The 19,291-nt window shown below is 37.9% G+C and overlaps 1 protein-coding gene across 5 annotated transcripts; it reads right to left on the bottom strand.

Moving 5' to 3' along the window:
• Window positions 1-447: 447 nt before the first annotated feature.
• Window positions 448-19,291, bottom strand: MFAP3L (microfibril associated protein 3 like). Of its 5 annotated transcripts, none has more exons than XM_026678810.2 (3): window positions 18,704-18,935; window positions 11,093-11,493; window positions 449-5,707 (listed from the first exon to the last, which is right to left on the bottom strand). In XM_026678810.2, the coding sequence occupies exons 2-3, from the start codon at window positions 11,367-11,369 to the stop codon at window positions 4,842-4,844; spliced, it is 1,143 nt and encodes a 380-aa protein (XP_026534595.2). In that variant the 5' UTR covers window positions 11,370-11,493; window positions 18,704-18,935; the 3' UTR covers window positions 449-4,841. The 5 variants fall into 5 exon arrangements, with proteins under 5 accessions (XP_087819459.1, XP_026534595.2, XP_087819462.1 ...); XM_087963336.1 differs by having other exon boundaries at window positions 449-5,704; window positions 18,704-18,890; XM_087963335.1 differs by having other exon boundaries at window positions 18,610-18,714.

Here is a 19,291-nt window from a genome sequence, read left to right as displayed (position 1 = left end):
ACCATGAAAGCTGGAACACCCACTAGTGGGCGGTAGGGTCCAGGTTGACTACCACTGGTGTATACCAAAAGCAGAGGCGCAGGGCAGGGCTGAATACACTGACTCTATATGAGATGACAGCATAACCTCTGCCTTAGCGTTGGTATTTCTACATCAGAAATATCCCAGGTCAGACAAGGCTGCAGCAAAGAAAGGAGTCTGTTCATGCTATGACAATTCATGATTAAGCCCTGACACTTAATAAAGTGATTGGACCTGTAAAACATACTAAGCTATCTATCAAATTCTAAAACATGTAGTGGTTGGGTTTACATTCAACCAAAACCAAACAAGCTTAATCATACAGCTTAGTAAAGTGTATAAATCAAGTGATAAATATTTAACTTAAGTGTTTATTTGTACCATTACTCTTTGAAAGCACTGGAACAGTATAATTTCCAACACTATCCAGCTTCTGATTGCTCCAATATGATTTTGCATAAAGCAATTTAAGCTTTATACTCTTATGTAAATAAAACTGGTTCCACTTATAATAAAAAGACTCTTAATTGGATTAGTCTCTAAGAAGCATATGAGAGATCAGTAGGTTTAACCAGCTTAGATATCTGATTTTTAAAGACGCCTTTAATGAATGTCACAAGAGTTATTAGAAAACGAAAGCCTCCTCAGAACTACCTTCCTATTCTATGCACATGTGTCTGATCATAAATCACCCAAGATGAAAATCAGTTGTTATTTTTGGACTGTTTTTCATACTGCTTCCAGGAATTGCTTTTTATTTTTTCTCAATAGGGCATTTAAAATGTTAAGTACTCATACATCTTGTTTGTATATTATGCGTTGTACCATTCATTTGCATAGTGCTTTAAAATGCCAAACAACATATTGATAATTGAGAAAAGAATAACACATTTTTACATTTTTCTCACAATTTTTCCATAATTACAAAGAATAACAGGATAACAGAGTTGGAAGGTCTGTTCTTCTTTTCTTTTAGCATCCCAGAAAATAAGTGCCTCTGAGCTTCTCTGGTTTAGTTTTTCTGATTCAGAGGCTTCATTATGATAAAAGCAAAGCACAGTATGGGCCAAGATCTTTTGCTTTTATGCTTAGTTCTATGGTGCCTGCAAGGATTACAAATAATAGCCTGAACTATTTTTAAATATGAAAATGTCATAGTTTCACGCATACTAAACCATGTTTTTCAAATCTGTTTTGTTGAACAATTCAACGTCATACAAAACTAGACCATAATGTATGACTATAACATGAATTGTTTGGTGTAGCTTTGCATGTACTGCGAACCAACTCATTGTAGACTGTTAATATGATTCTGAACACCACAATTGTGACAAAAAGCTAGTTGATATAAGAGTATTTCTATAGTTGCCATCGTCTCATAATTTACAATCTATGATTTTTAAATTTTCTGGCTTTCCTATTCTTTTTTCACCATAAATACATGTAAGTCTATGTGTCTTTCTCAACAATCTGCACTTGCACATACAGTAAGCAGACAGTATATGCTGTATGGCCTAGAAAGTGCCACGATTAATCCTGAGGACTTTAAGGCTAGGAAGGAGAATGAGTGAGATATCTGTGTCTATCCCCAATGTTTTTAATGTACAACTTCTAGAAGCCCAAGTCAACGTGCCCAATTGTGAGGAATGCTGATAGGTTCAGCAACATCGCATCTGAAATTCCCTAGTACTGATGGAAAGGTTTGCTGTTATTTAAGTTTTTGCAGATGAATTATGCAGGAACATATACCCTCACTGTGATACCGTTAACTCAAAAGCTGTGCAAATTCTTTATTGAAACAATGTTTATATTATACCATAGTTACTAACTAAGTATGTCAATCTTAAATGATTTACAACAAAAATGGGTGGAAAGAAGGGGAAAATTATAAGAATATGTTTTTAGTTAATGGGAAAAACAAATGAATAGAAACAGCAGAGATCTGGAGAAGATTCACCATTACAATACTGGAACTCAGCCAAAGTAGGAAATTCAGAAGAAAGCATAACACATAGCCTATTGTTTTGATGATGACTGCCTTTATAAATGAAATAAATTCTAATCTAAATGGAATTAGATAAATTCAGTATCACTCTTATCACCTGCTCCTATTCAAAATAAAGTCTAGATTCTAAAACACCAAGGCACTCTAAATACCATCTGGCATGGTAAAAGAGTAGAGGAGGAGTCTGGACACCTATTAGCAAATGGACTTTCCAGCATCATTAGATGAGTTACTGCAAGAATTTGGTGGCCTTTGATTTAACCCAGTAAGGACATGCTTCTGTTTTTAAAGGAAGGGAGAGTAATCCCTTCAACCACAACAAAAACATGAGCATTTAAGAATCACAAACATGGTTACATAAGCTCATATTAAAGCCTACTAATAATTGAATTGCTATATAAAGATGTAAGAAAACCTGCTTTGTGAAGATGCCTGGGAAATAATACCTGGCGGAGTTTTAATGAGATTTCTCCCTGTACACTAGCAATTATTGCTTATTACTGCAGCATTAAGTTGCCTACCTGTATCCTAGCAAACTTCTGAACTTAAATTATATATTATAATGAGTAAGGCACAAACCCAATCACTATCATTCTATGGTTATTTGCTGGATAACTGAAACTGTAACTTGTTCACATCTATTCATGCAGTGAAGTTTTTTCATCTGATGCAGATATTCCTACTTGGCAGCCATCATTCAGGGCAGCTTTTTATGCAGATCTTCAGTTTCTTGTTCTTGAAAACACACAGAAGCAAATTGCTCCTATAACTATACATTGTAAATTCTATCCTCATAATAATAGTAGCAATACAAAGTCACATTTTACTATATGAAATGAGATTCCTGCATAGATTGGGCTTATCTGTGGGCAGAGTTCCCCTTATTTGGTATGCCACATGAAGAGAGGATTATAGATAAAGTGTAATGTGATGCACTACAGAATCTGTCCCTGCATACCCACACACATATGCCTCTTTGAACCACTGTAGATTCCTTGTGATTGCTTGGTCTAGTTTATAGTTATAAAAAGTCCCCTCTGTTGCATAAGGATCAGATTCCATTTTTGATATCGTCATCCTATGACATGGATATTCTGAAAAATAATTCTGCTTGCTTAACGCTATTTGAACTGAATGTTTATGGAGATTCTCAGTCATCCAGGTCATGGATGTCCCAAAAATGCTTTTTCAAGAGGCAACTGGAGTTTCTGGTTTTTATTTGAAGATTTTCCCTTTCCTCATCCAAGAAGCTTCTTCAGCTCTGACTGGATGATGGGGAATAGAAGAATTTATACTGCTGGCAGACAGCTGATCATTTGCATTTTTTAGTGAGTCATTAAGACTACCTGGAAGCTTATCTGTGTCATCATGGTCCACTGAGTGGTGCAAATGGGTGTGGAGCCTTCTTGGAACTGTTGAAAAGACCGTGTAGACTGGAGATAGATGATGTTGTATCCTTCCCCCTCTGTTGAGAGAAGGCTGTTCAATTTTGACATAGATGGCCTCTTTGATCCCTTTTTCAAACCAGAGGTCCTCTCTGTCCAAAATGTGGACTTTGCTGTCTTCAAAAAGAGGGGCCTTTGTCTTTTAAATACAGATGGACTTCTGAATCTAGTCCTGATGGGCTTGTTCTCCTATGTTATGCCATGCATTTATGAAGTGGTTGTTTTGTTTCCCCAATGTACTGATCTACATATGGCTCACTGCATTGTACTGCATATACCACGTTGCTCAGTTTGTATGTGGGTGCTTTATCCTTGGGGTACACAAGCTTCTGCCTTAATGTATTTTTGAGTTTGAAGCGTGCACTATGTTGTGTGGGCTGAAGATCCTCCTGAGCTTTTCCGATATTCCTGCAATGTATGGAATGACAATGTTGTTTAGTTTACTCTTCTCTTTGTTGTATGTTATGGAGAAGCTCCTGCTGGGTCTTTTTTTTTGGATTTGATGAAGGCCGACTTGGGATAACTACACTTGAGGGCTTCTTTGATGTGTTTAGATCCCCCCCCCATCTTTGTTGGTAGGCAGGCCTTCAGCTCAGTGATGTAGGTTATGATGACTCCCATTTTGTGCTTGTATTGGGATAATGGGTAGCTATCTTGAGACTTTCTGCCTAGAGACCAGCTACTGTCTTGTGAAAGAAAGAAGTAGCCAATTATCCTGTTTGTGAAGAAAATAATTACTTTCTTCTATTAAATTAAAAAAAAAACACCCAAAAGATATACTGCTTTAAATATAAACTATCAGATGAAATAAATGTAAGACAATGGTGTCTTACACATTTTAGTTTGGCTACTGGAATGTTCTTCATGTACAATATTTGAATATACAAAAGTACACAAAGAATAATAGAAGAAAATGAAAAATACACCATTTTTTGGTTTATGTAATTTAGCATTAGGTATTATAGCATCTTGCTAATATAGATCTTATCAAGAGCTCACCTGACTTCAACAGCTTTGCTCTGAAATGGAATGTTCCTAGTGAGAATTTTAAGATCTTATTTCTAAGTGGTAAACACAATTTCCAGATGTTCTTGCATACAACGGAATCCTAATTCATTATCTGAGGTGTTTTGTGAGCTAAAATAATTTAATTAAAACTTCCCTTGATCAAAAAAAGTAATTAAATATTAGTGTCATAGAAATTATTATATCAGGTGTCTCAGCTAAATATACTGCACAGTATATAATGAGGAAGAATTTATCAAGAAATCCATAGTCATTTTTGCAATTATGGTGTTCAGATAAGGCTTATCAACCCTGCCACCTCATTTTATCACTATGTTTATCAATATACATTTGCTGATAAATGTTCATAAATGGGTTTCATAAATAGTACATGTGTCCTTGCTGCTTCCCACAATTGTCTCTGTTGAGTTGAATTCAGTAGAAGGGTCCAAGACCAGGTCACTAGGTTGTGCCTGTACCTGAGCAACTTCTTTCTCTTCTTCCATTTCTAAAACTATACTATCCTGTGTCGGGTGATCAATACAGTCCTTCTTAGTTAATTGGTGAACTGAGACTTTTATAGCAATCTTGAGTGGTGGTTCATGCAAAGAAGATGCATCTGAATCAGCGGCAAAAGAGTCACTACGCTTTAGGGGACTGGGAATCATGTACATTTCATCAGGGTCCGTGATCCCTTGCCCCACAGCTGATTGTTGCACAAATTTATGGCCTTGTTCCTCTAATTTGACTACTTCTATGATTTCTTCCATGATAGCCCTACAATTCATAATAAGAGGTGGTAGAGGAACGCTTCTAGCTAATTCCTCAATGTAGCGGGCAAACTCCATTGTCTTAAACTGGGTTACTTTGGCAAGCTCAAGAGTTTTTGCTGAGGTGATGATTGGGATGCGCTTAGCAATCTCAAAAGCTTTTTGCAGCTTTTCAGCTCCTTCCGTCCGAAAAAAATCATTGATCGCTTTCTCAGTCTTTTTCAAGTGGCTACTCATCATGCATAGTCTAGTAATATTTAAGATCAAAACAACTGTAAATGCTACAAGACATACAATCATGTAGTAGATCCCCATGTCTCCAGCGGTAAATACAACCCTCAGGGTGACAGTATTATTCATTTTGCCATAGATGTTAGAAGCAACACATGTGTATTTTCCTCGATCTTCAAATGACACACTGGTAATATTTAGTTGCCCGCTATTGAGAATCCATTTTCCTGCTGGAAAGAAGTGAGAATTAATTAGTGAAATGTTATCTATTTTTTCTTCTCATCATCATTCAGGAAATATCACAATACATTCAAGTAACTGATTCAAAGACATCTTATAATATGCCTACAATATTCTGGAATAACTGCTGCTAAGAAACTTGAATCTTGGCCATTAATTAGGTCTAAATACCCCAAACTGTTTGTCCAAGGTTGCCATAGATAGAATGTCCCATGATATTGCTAGGTTGTAAAACCGTGTAGGTTCCCAAGCAAAATTATCCCTTAAATCATTCTGTGATTATCTTGCACACATTTCCAATGATTTTAAAGTCATCTAATCTGAAGGAAATCTTATGGTTTCTTTGTGTAGGTAAGAGACTGTAAATGATTTGTATATAAGCAAAAAAGTAATCTGTTCCTATAAATTAAGGGCAAGTAACAAAGGACTTTGATGTATTTCTGGACTTAAGTCCAAATAAAGCAGTATTTTATTGCACATTTATTTCAAAAGATGCTTACATTTATTTTGACACAATAGAGGCATAACAATACAGAATATTTATGAGGAACGAGCTGTTTAATGTTTAAGCAAGAGATTCCCTTATACTATAACAGATCAGATTACTTGATTGCCCAAGCTCCTATTGTCTATTTTGATTGTCACAGCTCTCTGGCACAAGTAAATCTCAGAATTTTATTTCTAATGCTTGGAGTACCCAGGGTATTATCTTACTATTGGTCCATTTAGTTTTGAATTGGTCACAGCTCTGATAGCAGCTCTTCATAATTTTAGATTAAAATCCTTCCTAGTTTTGACCATGTCACATGTTTAACTTTCTGGATCAAACTTTGTGTGTCCTATACTATTTAACTGGTATACTTCTTGAAAATTTCCAAGGCCAAAGAGATCACAGTAAAGATCTGGGCTAGGAGAACTATATCAGAAAAGCAACTGAGGGGCATGCTTAAACAATAATGCCAGTCTTTGCACTTTGCCTCACTTGTAACTAACTAAAATATGAATATGTCATGGCAACCTTTTTATTTTGCTGTGTTTTAATGAGGTTGTCTGTATCTCATCTTTAGTCCATGAACAAATAGCCAGTTTTAAAATAATGTTTCCCTCTTTAAGCCAGCAGACATACATGGCAGTTTCAAACACCTGAAATTGGGTGGCTTTCTAGCCTCAAGTGAATTGTACATACACTTAGGGTTAATTCCTTTAATCTGTACACATGCGTCCTCTCCCTGGGTCTGGATCTTTCTTTGGCTGAAGAAATACTTTTTATTTTTATTTATTTATTTATTTGATTTGTCAATCACTTACAAGATAATAGGTATAAGTATATACATAGTTATGAATACATGAAATGGGTACATATAAGAAAAATAAAAGAAACAATAGGACAGGGACAGTAGGCACATTGGTGCGCTTATGCACGTCCCATACAGACCTCTTAGGAAAGGAGTGAGGTTAATAGGAGACAGTCTAAGGTTAAAGTTTTTGGGGTTTGGGGAAGAAACCACAGAGTCAGATAGAGTATTCCAGACATTGACCACTCTGTTGCTGAAGTTGTATTTCCTGCATTCAAGTTTGGTGCGGTTAACCTTGAGTTTGTATCTATTGTGTGCTCTTGTGTTGTTATGGTTGAAGCTGAAGTATTCATTGACAGGTAAGTCATTGCAATGTATGATTTTATATACCATACTTAGATCAGACCGAAGACGGCGTAATTCAAGGTTTTCTAGGTCTAGAATTTCAAGTCTGGTGGCATAAGGTATTCTACAATGAGTAGAGGAGTGGAGAACTCTTCTTGTGAAATATTTCTGGACTTTCTCAACTGTGCTAATATCAGATACGTAATGTGGGTTCCAGCCTGATGAGCTGTATTCGAGTATTGGTCTAGCAAATGTTTTGTATGCTCTAGTTAGTAGTGTGATATTACCAGAGAAAAAGCTACATAGGATTAGGTTAACAACTCTTAATGCCTTTTTGGCTATGTAGTTACAGTGGGCTCTAGCACTTAGATCATTAGAGAGGAGTATTCCAAGGTCCTTTACAGAGCTTGGATCATCAACAAGGTCTTGACTATTCAGCTTGTATTTTATTTTCTGATTTTTTTTGCCAATATGTAAGACAGAGCATTTATTTGTTGAGTTTTGAAGTTGCCATTTGTTTGACCATTCTGATACCTAGTCAAGATCTTTTTGAAGGGTAGCAGTGTTGTCTGTGGTATTGAACAGCTTTACATCATCAGCAAAGAGAACGCAGTTGCTCTTAATATGATCACAGAGGTCATTTGTGTAGAGTATGAAGAGAGTTCTGGCTACAGATGTCAATTGCTCCCATACCTGCAGTTCCCTGAAGCCTGCAGAACAGCTAATAGAGATAGGGGCGCAACTCTGTGCACAGGAAAACTGGTTTTCTCAAAACCCCATGACCCTGAATTTGAAGACATGCAGCTCACTAGCTTGACTGTTCAGCTGGTAATCAGCTGTTCTTCAGGCTTGTATTTAGACTGGTTTAGTGTATCAGAACTGGAATTTTGAAAAAGAATGCCAATTCCCTTGTCAAAACAAGGCTGAACTGCTGACAAATGTTGTAATTATCATTCAAAATCCTGGATGAAATTTGTACCTTTGGTTTCTCCTTGCCTTGATAAATATTTCAAGGAAGGGAAGAAATAGCTTCAAAAAGACCCTTCTGTATGTATGGCAAAATAGTAAGGACAGAAGGCCCTCCTGTTAGGAACCATGTTCTGCATGAATACAAATTGAATACAAACCATTGGGCCCTAATGGATTACATCCCAGAGTTTTAAAGGAGCTGGCAGAGGTCATCTCAGAACCACTGCACCATAACTTTCAAAAATCCTGGAGCACCGGGGAACTACCAGAGGACTGGAAAAGAGCTGATGTGGTTCCCATCTTCAAAAAAGGAAAAAAAAAAAACAGACCCAAGAAACTACACACCAATCAGCCTAACATTAATATTCAAGACAATACTGGAAAAGATAATAAAAAACAGATCTGCCAACATCCAGAAACAAGTAAAGTAATAACTAGCAGTCAGCACGCGTTTGTAAAAAACAGATCATGCAGATCATGTAAAAAACAGATCATTCTTAAACATAGCGACTAAATTAGTAGACCAGTGAAATAATGTGGACAAAATATGCTTAGATTTCAAGCAAGGCATTCAACAAAGTAGACCACAACCTACTTCTTGGTAAGCTAGAAAAAAGTGGGATAGATAGCACAACAACCAGATGGATTCGCAACTGGCTGACAAACCATATTCAATGAGTAGTCCTTAATGGGTCTAAGTCTACATGGAGGGAAGTAAGCAGTGGGGTGCCACAAGGTTCCATCTTAGGCCCAGCACTCTTCAATATCTTCATTAACGACTTAGATGAAGGAATAGAAGGGGAACTTACCAAATTTGCAGATGATACTAAGCTGGCAGGAATAGCTAACACCCAAGAAGATAGGCTCAAGATCCAGATGGATCTTGACAGACTCGAACACTGGGCCATTATCCAACAAAATGAAATTCAATGTAGAGAAAAGTAAAGTCCTACACTTAGGCAAGAAAAACCAAAAGTACACATATAGACTGGGTGAAACCAGGCTTAATAGCAGTAACTGTGGGAGGGATCTTGGAGTCTTAGTGGACAAACAACTAAATATGAGCCAACAGTGTGCAGCCGCCGCCAAAAAAGCTAATGCAATCCTTAAATTGCATTAATAGAGGGGTACAATCAAGATCAAGTACTAATACCACTCTATAAAGCCTTAGTAGGAATACTGCATCTAGTTTTGGTCACCACACTATAAAAAAGATGTTGAGACTCTAGAAGAAGTGCAGAGAAGAGCAACCAGGATGGTTAGGGGACTGGAGACTAAAACATATGAAGAACGGTTACAGGAACTGGGCATGGCTAGTCTAGTGAAGAGAAGGATCAGGGGAGACATGATAGCAGTGCTCCAATATTTGAGGGGCTGCCACAGAGAGGGAGGGGTCAACCTATTTTCTAAAGGGCCTATAGGCCAGACAAGGAATAATGGATGGAAACTGAACAAGGAGAGATTTAACCTGGAAATAAGGAGAAACTTTCTGACAATGAGGTTCCATGAGCAGGAACCTATGAGAATGTTTTTCTCCTACATGTCCTCTTCCCATCAATAGGATTTGGCTTCTGGTTTTTGAGTTTGCATACAGTCATCTTAGCAACAACTAATAATACACTTATCTTTAGTAGCATATCTAGAGTCATCTTTTGGACTATCATCCCATCTTTTAACAAGCATGTTCCATACATCAATATATAATTTGTAAATAAGTGATTTTCTTTAATTCACCCGAATCTCAATATCAGTTATAATTAAAGGATAAAAATCACTCTAAACCTTTATCATGTTCTCACCATCACTGCCTTTTACCTATAAATTTATTTATTATTTAATTAATAAATAATTTACAGATACTGTGATATTTCCATGCAGTTTTTTTAAATTAATGTCACCTGCATGGTTTTGTTTTTGTTTAGTATGAATACTGCAAGTGCATGGGAATATGGGCAGAGTAATCAGGATCAACACTGCAATGGGTAGGATGGCTATAATTCTTCCCTTAACAAAAAGTGATGTTTCTGAATATGTGGTGAGCATTAGGAAGTTAAACACTGTTATTCATCATGATTTCACAGATAAATTAAAAAGAATAAGAGAAGTAACAGCAATAGCCAGAATCAACATGATTGGGATTAAAGACTGGTCCTAATCTGAGTGATTTGACGTGTGGTGTGGTATAAGGCACCCATGGTACACAGAAATATTAGCAATAGCACTTAGACTTATATACCATTTCACAGTGCTTTTACAGCCCTCTATAAGCGGTTTACAGAGTCAACATATTGCCCCCAACACTCTGGGCCCTCATTTTACCCACCTCGGAAGTATGGAAGGCTGAGCCAACCTTGAGCCTGGTGGGATTCGAACTGCCAAATTGCAGTCAGCCGGCAGTCAGCAGAAGTAGTCTCCAGTACTGCATTCTAACCATTGTGCCACTGTGGCTCTTATAAATGGTTAATGGACGTACAAATCTTTTATACGCAGTTATAGAGACAACTTTCTCAGCTCCACCAGCATTCTCTAAAATATGCAGATTAAGTTTGGGAAAAAAATCTTCCTGTTGATAGTTGCCTCAGTCTATCAAATATATTTAAAACTTTGCATTTATTTACCTTGAATAAATACTATTGAATCCATTTACTCATTTACCATGAGTAAATAGAGAAAATCAAATTTACAATAGTTGGTGCTTTTAAGGCAATATTGCATGAATTCAATATGTTTGCATAGATTGCATAGAAAAACATCTGAAAACTGTACCTCTGTCACCATCTTCTTTCACCAAATGGCCATTTGAGTTGTACCACTTGTACACTGGTTCTGGATAACCTTGAACATTGCAGTCAATCAAGGCACTATAACCTTCCTTGACTATGATATGGTCAATTCTGGAGATTATCATCGGTACAGATCCTGTCAGCAGGTCTGTGTAATTTAAAGTGCTGTTAATGACATCTTCAGCAGTTGTCCATACTGCTAATAAATTGAAAACATGAAAGATGGTCCAGTAATACAAAACAAGGTGGCTCTTGAACATGTTCACCTGTCTTCAAATATATCTGCCAATCACAATTAGTGGACCTGGAACTGGGAAATATACCAGGCTGGAGCAGCCTATCAAATTTGATCCCTCAAATTTCAAAAGCAAACAAAATCTAGACCTGCAAAATAAAACAAGTTATAGCAATAAAAATAGACGTAGCAGAAGTAGTTAAAGCAATTTTGATTTAAACTAATAATCTATCTCAGAATTCATTGTTTCAAAAGTTTAATATTCAATGTTAGTGCTATCACAACTCCTGATATTTTTTTTGCTTTTTTGTGTATTGTCTGATACAATTTCAATGACAGAAAAACACTGTTTTGTTCAGATCAGTGATTTTAATTTTAAAAAATATCAGAAATAATGTTTCTTTTTTTAAAAAAAATCTAAAGGAACAAAACAAAAATGATTTTTACAATTGAGTTCATATCACTAACATTGTGTAGGATTAAAGATTAATGTAACAGAAATGAATGTTCTTAACTAATCTACTTATGCCAAAATGCGTATCTAAAATGTCTCAGGTTATGCTAGATGAAAAAAGCTGTAATACACATATAATATGAATGTAAACATTTTGTGTACATGATACAATGTAGCTAAGGGTTTAGCATGTATTTCAAATAGATTCTTTACATGTTTTTTTTATTTGTACAACATTTTAGCAAATATCTATCCAAACGAAGACCTTTCCACTGGAAATAAGTTAGGATGTTTGATCTAGAATTCAATTTGTGTGCAGTTCTTTTAAATAGATATACTATGGATAATAGTATTAATGTCAAAATAATTTTATAGCTGTATATTGCATATATTTCAAAGAATATCCTTACATATTTGCATTTGATCATCATACAAAAAGAATTTAGTATCATCCCACTTCTGTTGCTTAAACCTAAGAGTAACTGGCTTGTTAGTCAGCATAATTCTCAGTGAAGACATGTGAGAGAATAGGGAAGGGAACATTAATTCAAAGTTAAAGTTCTGCTTTGCATATAAAATATCCTTGGTTTGGTGTGTGTCATTGCCAGTTAAAGAGATCTCAGTTGGCAGGGTTATTGGCTAGAAAAATCAATGGTCTGTTCAGGTGACTGTAATATTATTTGTTTCCTAGAACTGCATACAGGTAAGCCTCAGCTTACAGTAGTTCATTTAGTGACCATTCAAAGTTACAACGGCACTGAAAAAAGTGACATGACAGTTTTTCCACGCTTATGATGATTACAACATCACCATGGTCATACGATCAAAATTCAGATATTTGGCAACTGATTCATATTTATGACAATTGCAGTGTCCCGGAGTTATGTAATCTCCTTTTGCAGCTTTCTGACAAAAGAAAGTCAATGAGGAAACCAGATTCACTTAACAAACTTGTTACTAAATTAACAAGTGAAGTGACTCACCTAACAAATGTGGCAAGACAGATGGTAAAATGGGGCAAAATTTATTTAACAAATGCCTGACTTAGCAACAGAAATTTTGGGCTCAGTTGTGGTCGTAAATCGAGGACAACCTGTATTGCTTCTCTGTTGCTTTCGGCTGCAACAGCCTCCTTTAATGCTTAGGAACATGTTTAATTCAACATAGATGATCCAGAATGGTCTATCAGCTGTTCCATCTGGTTCTGTACTGTTCTGGGCAGGTGAGATATGTCCAAATAAAATACTGGGTTTATGGGGTTCATTGGGAATCAGAGGCAGTCTTAGAAATAAAAATTATAGAAGAATATGGTGTTTTGTCAAGATGTTAGATGACCAGAAAACCTGGGGATGTGGAGAAATTTAATGGATTGTATTTCATGTAGAGCGTTGTTTATGAAATTTATGTTAAACAGAACTGTATGCAAAAAAAGAGAAATGTTTTTGTTTAAATTTTATTTGATTAAAATCTTATTTTATGTCAATTTAGCTGATTTGTTTTTTTATAAATGTCCTGTAAGTTTTGTGAATACTATAGCTGCATTAATCAACCTGGATTTATTTACAGTCATGTTTATTTACAATGACAAGCAAATCACGTTTCCAGTTTAGTGCACAAAGCTAGTATTCTGGAAACAGCTGTATCTCTTTATTAGATATTTGTTTAACTCACAGGAATACCCAAGACTATGATGATTGTGAGTGCAGCTGCTTCTTCTCAGCTGCAGTGTCTGAGTCACACATACAAAACAACCCAAGCATTTAAATCCTTCCTATTGTACAGGAAGTAGTAGTTAAAGTAGTTAAAAGCCTTCAGTGATGTGAGCAGCTACAACTTCTGAAGGCAAGCTGTTCCACTGGTTAATTGTTCTCATTGCTAGGTAATTTCTCTTTAGTTCTAAGATTGCTCCTCCCTTTGATTAACTTCCATCCATTGTTTTTTGTCTTGCTTTCTGGTGCTTTGGAACATAGGTCACCCTCTTCTTTTTTGTAGCTGCCCCTCAAATATTGGAACACTGCTACAATGATGCCCCTAATCCTTATTTTCATTAGACTATTTTAGTCTAGTGTAATCTAGTGAATATAAACTAGTCTGTTCTATAGACTAGTCTCTACTCACTAGACCAGGGTGTCAAACTTGATTTCATTGAGGGTTGCATCATGGTGGTGTTTGACCTTGGGGAGCCGGGATAAGCGTGGCTAGCTCAACGTCACTCGTGTTGGGGACTTTGCCAGCTCCATTTTCAGCTGCAACAGCCTCCTGCAATGCTCTGCCAGCAAAAACAAGAGGAAGGCAGCCCTACCAAGCTCTGTTTTACCTGGCAGAGGCACGGTGGGCTGGTCCTTCACTGTTTCCAGGCTAGCCCTATGGGCCAGATCTAAGAACTCTGCGGGCCAGATCCAGCCCAAGGGCCTTGAGTTTGACAAGCCTGCACTAGACTATGTTAGACTAGACCAGGGGTCGCCAATCTTTTGGACCTCAGGGACCACCAAACTCCTAATTTTAGATCCCAGGGACCACTATCCGGTTCTGTGGGTGTGACCTAATTTGTGGGTGTGGTTTGGTGGTCATGTGACTGGCTGGGCATGGCATGTATGTAAATATTATAACTATTTATATAAATATTGATTTTTTTATAAAAAAGAGCAACTTTTACCCAAAATCAGGCAAAGCAGGCAGGCAGATTGAGTTGCTCACAGAATCACAGATTCATTCAGAAATCTATCTGCCATTGGCTAGCTCAGTCTGTCACATAAATTTTGCTTGCAAGCAAACTCATAAAATTTGCTAGCAAACTGACTCACAAAATTAACTCACAACACACCATGTATGTAAATATTGAATTTTTTTTATTAAAAAAGCAATTTTTACCCAAAATCAGGCAAAGCAGGCAGATTGAGTTGCTCACAGAATCATTCAGTGATCCATCTATCTGCCATCGGCTAGCTCAGTCTCTCAAATTTGCTTGCCGTGAGTCTGCACTGAATTTGCTTGCAAGCAAACCTTCAGTCCTAAGGGAAGCAGAGCTGAAGATCTAAAGACTAGTTAGAAAGCAAGAAATCCAACCATTTCCTGCTTCCTAGCTAATCTAAATCTCCCAGCACAGCAGAACAGATGATGGTTGGAGAAAGGAAAAATAGCAATTTTAGCAGGCAAGTTTGCCGGGTAAGGAGTGAGTGGGCAGGGAGCGTTCCCGCGGGCCATGTGGGCGGCGCAGCCTTGTGTTTCTGCACAGCCTGGATTAATTGCTTTGGGAGGGTGCTCTGGGGGTGAGATTTCTCTGCGGCCCACCAAAATTTTCTCAAGGCTCACCAGTGGGCCGCGGCCCACTGGTTGGCGACCGCTGGACTAGACTATAGGATATTATGTACAGTATGACTTGGTCAAGCTTCCTTACAGATGATTTTCTTTTTTGTTTTGCACACACACTCCTGTCACCAATTATTGAAGAAAAGCTTTAGTAATTAATATTTTTTCATTTTTATGCAACAGAAGGTACTTATTTAATTTTCCCTATTTTATTTTTATTTCATAAAATACATGAGTGAAATTATTAATTTTGTGCTTAGGATCATAAATGTTAGAAATAATTTGAAATGAGTTATAATGAATTCAAGTTAATTTCAAGTTAACCATTTCAAGTTAATAATTAAATATTGTAGGCTCCCATTACTTTTTCTTGTTTTTTCCAGAATCTATTAAGTTTCTAAGTGGCAATTAATTTTCCCAACCCTTTATGAGCTTTTGTTTGGGGAACGATTTATGTTTATGATTGTTCTTTAATATAATATAACACTACTCTTAATTATGTCCTTGGCATTCTAGGCGGACCAGACTGAGGGCTCTGAAGAAGTTTAGGTGGCATAATGGAATCTTCTGTATGTGTTTTGCCACTAAATAATTGGAGAGAAATTACGTTTTTTAATGTTTTTTAATCAATTGAGCATTTCCCAATATCTAATTTGATAAGCCATAGTAACTGAAACATCTTTCACCAATCCTTATATAGCAGAATAACAGAATTGGAAGAGACATTGGAGGTCTTCTGGTCTAACCCTCTGCAGAAGCAGTAGACCCTATACTAGGGGTCTTCAAACTTGATAGCTTTAAGACTTATGGACTTCAACTCCCAGAATTCCTCCTCCAGTCATGTTAGCTCAGGAATTTTGGGAGCTGTAGTCCACAAGTCTTAAACTTGCCAAGTTTGAAAACCCTTGCCCTATACCATTCTAGACAAATGGCGGTCGAATCTCTTCTTAAAAACCTCCAGTGATGGAGCACCCACAACTTCTACCTGTAGGAAAGTTTAAGTTCCCAGGTTCGAAGTTTGAAATGTCCAGTTTAAATAAAACATCAGGAACAAAAGGATGGGAAATAGCCTAAATCCATTTTCCATGCACAGAACTGTACCGTTGTTTCTCTTTTCTGAAATTCTTTCCTTGCTCCTAGAACCCTGCTTTGAGGCTTATTATCAAATCCCATTTCAAAAAAATATTTTGAGAACTTTACTGTGTATTATGTTGATGCTTCCCTCTCCCCTTTAGATGGCACTTTACTCTTACTTACATTATAATTATTTATTATGACAGCTTGGTTCCTAAGATAAGTTGCTTTAGGAAATTTCATGGAGATTAAGCTTCCTTGATTCCCTTTCCTAAACAACTCCCCTATCTTAGTCTGGTCCCATAATCTCAGGAGCAATTATTCTTTTATCTAGGAGAAACAGGTGCTTGCAGGGAGAATCTGCAGCATGCACGGAGAAACTTCCTGAAAAGGATCCAAGGCACAATGTTTAGGAGGTAAGGCAAATAATGGAAACTGATTAATAATTTAAAATAAATATACACCCTACCAAATTTAGTCAGGTGGATGACATTCTGCTCTTACTAAATCGTGCTAAGAATCCCAGCTGTCTCTTTTAGTTGTGAAACAAGTGTTAGCCACCTACAGTTTTTGGCAACCAATAACTGCACCACAGCAAATGTACAGTATATTAATGGTAAAACAAAGAGCAAAATTGTGAAGCATAATGTGCTTTTAGGTATGCTTTCATATTTGATACTGATAGAAGCGTTACTGGCCTCGTTTGCACTTATTCTGCCATACAGGTAATCCTCAACTTACAATCATTCATTTAGCAACTGTTCAAAGTTACAATGACATTGAAAACAGTAACACACAATGATTCCTCACACTTATGACTATAGCACTATTCACACAGTCATATGATCAAAATTTGGATACTTGGTAACTGGCATGTATTTACAACAGTTGCAGTATCCCAGATCTTCCCAGCTGGTTTAGACAAGTAAAATCACTTAATGGGGGAATTCATTTAAGGACAGCATAATACATTTAACAACTGCAGAGATTTGTTTAACGATCATGAGAAAAAGGCCATAAAATGAGGTGTGACTCACTTAATTGCTGTACTTATCAAAGGAAATTCTGGTCCCAGTTGTGGTTGTAAGTAGAGAACTATCTGTACTTAATCAACTGAATTTGCCTTGGTCTCAATAAGGGTGAATATCTGGCCAACCTCGATGCTAGTTATCATATTTATTCAGTTCCCCCCCCCCCCAAGTGAAAACACTGACACCGGTTCAAATATACTTGCTATTGTTTTCCCCCCCATGTATTTAATTCCAGCATTGATGCCACCTCATGTCCCTGTTTCTGCATAAAGCTCTGGGACTGTTAAACCAGAGACCCTTTCCCAAATAAGATGTTGCAAGGACAAGGTTTGCTCTCTTGGAAAGCATCAGAGCCAGAGTGGTTCAGCAGAGGTTAAGGCACTCCCTACTCTTCCATGTCTATCAACAGAAAAGAAGTCGGAATCGAAGCAGTCTCTCAGTTGCTGATCTGCCTTTCTTATATGGGCCTCTTTAGAGTCCCGTTGCAGTCTACTTTTAATATTATGGGGTCCTTGGTGATCTCTGAATCATAATGCCACTCCCTACTAACACTGATGATGTTACCCAGTTTGGTAATGAAATGCCTGCAAGGAAACTAACAAGCCCACAGAAGCAAGGATCCCACAATTCAATCCTGAACTTCTATTGGTATTTTTAATATTCTAAAACAGGCACACAGAATCTCTGGCACTCCAGATGTTGTTGAACTGCAACTCCTAGCATTCACAAACTATTTCAGGCTTTTGGGAATTGTAGCTCTGGAATAGATGGAAGGCAAGTTACCTCCTCTCCCTTGATTTAATTCAAGCCTTCTGGTTGGGAATCAAGTTTTCCTTAGACACAATACATGGCTAGGATTAAGGAGGAAATATTTTGCCCCTCTGCAGCCCTTTCCTACAGACCAACAGGGTTCTTATCTTACAATCTTTTCACAGAACTATCAACTCATATGTTCCTATGCCAGCCCCAGAAATTTTTCTTCTAATTTTCCATTCTCATTAAGTTTCTGAAAGCAGGATGCCTCCTAAGTCTAGTCAAGAGTCAGATGAGGCCAACCAAACTTCGCTCTAGGAAAGTGGGCAGAACAAAAGGAAAAGAATAGATAACTTATGCCTAATGGTTTAAACGCTGACTCAATTGCATCGCGTCAACTAATTCCCATCACAACTACCGCCTCAGGTTTTCGTTAACCCAAACGGTGGATTTGGGCGCTGCGCCCGCAGAAGTTGGCACACAAGAAGCCACCAAAGAGCCGTCGCTACCTTCCTCTGCAATATCGCCCTTTATAGTCCTTTTCTTCCCACCCACCACTACCTTTGCTGGTCGAATCTGTCAGGGATAGTTGGGAAAGAGGCGAAGGTTCTTTCTCCCTCCTGGCTGTCTTGATCAACCCCCACCTCCTAGCGTGAGGCGCCCTATCTGCATTGCTCAATGGCAGGACGTTCGGCGATTCCCAGGAGGGATGGAGATAAACCGGACAGAAATGTTTACCAAGAGGCAGCTTCGTTGGCCGATGAGAGTCTTCTTGTCCGCAGCGTTTTTCCCTAGAGCTGCGGTTTAGGCAAATTTGGAAGCTACTTCCGGTCTTTTTGGAGCGCCAGCAGGTGCAGGAGGACTTGCTCTCCCGGGGAACCTCAGCGCGTTGCACCCTTCTTACTCGCGCTTCTGCCGCCGCCGCCACAGTCCCTGCTGCCTTGCGCTCTCTCTTCCGCGCGCTCCCAGCAAAGGCTGCAGAGACTGAGCTCCCCGGACTCAGCTTGCACAAGTAGGTCAGAGAGGCACTGAGCATGCTCGCTGTTGAGCCAGGCTGCTGTGGAACTGCTCAGGAGTTACCCTCTGCCTCTTTCTTTTCGTCTCCAGCGAAGGTCACATCAGTGTTTAGATGCGGGAGTGAAAGACGATGCGGGAGGCTTAGGCCCTGGGGAATTCGTTCCCCTCAGATAGGCGCAGAAGAGACAGCATCTAACGTGTAGCGCCGCGCTGTTAGTAGATGGATCGTAAGATACGATGGAGGTACTTTAAAATGTATCTCTGTATGCGGTCATTCGGCTGTTAACGTATTTGCTTTTTATTCAGCAG

This window comes from Notechis scutatus, chromosome 4, assembly GCF_049901735.1.
Source record: "Notechis scutatus isolate UNSWTSFEM ecotype Mainland chromosome 4, rNotScu1.2, whole genome shotgun sequence".
NCBI classification, from domain to species: domain Eukaryota; kingdom Metazoa; phylum Chordata; class Lepidosauria; order Squamata; family Elapidae; genus Notechis; species Notechis scutatus.
The sequence above is the reverse complement of the archived record's forward strand: the minus strand, read 5'-3'. Positions and strand labels throughout refer to the sequence as shown.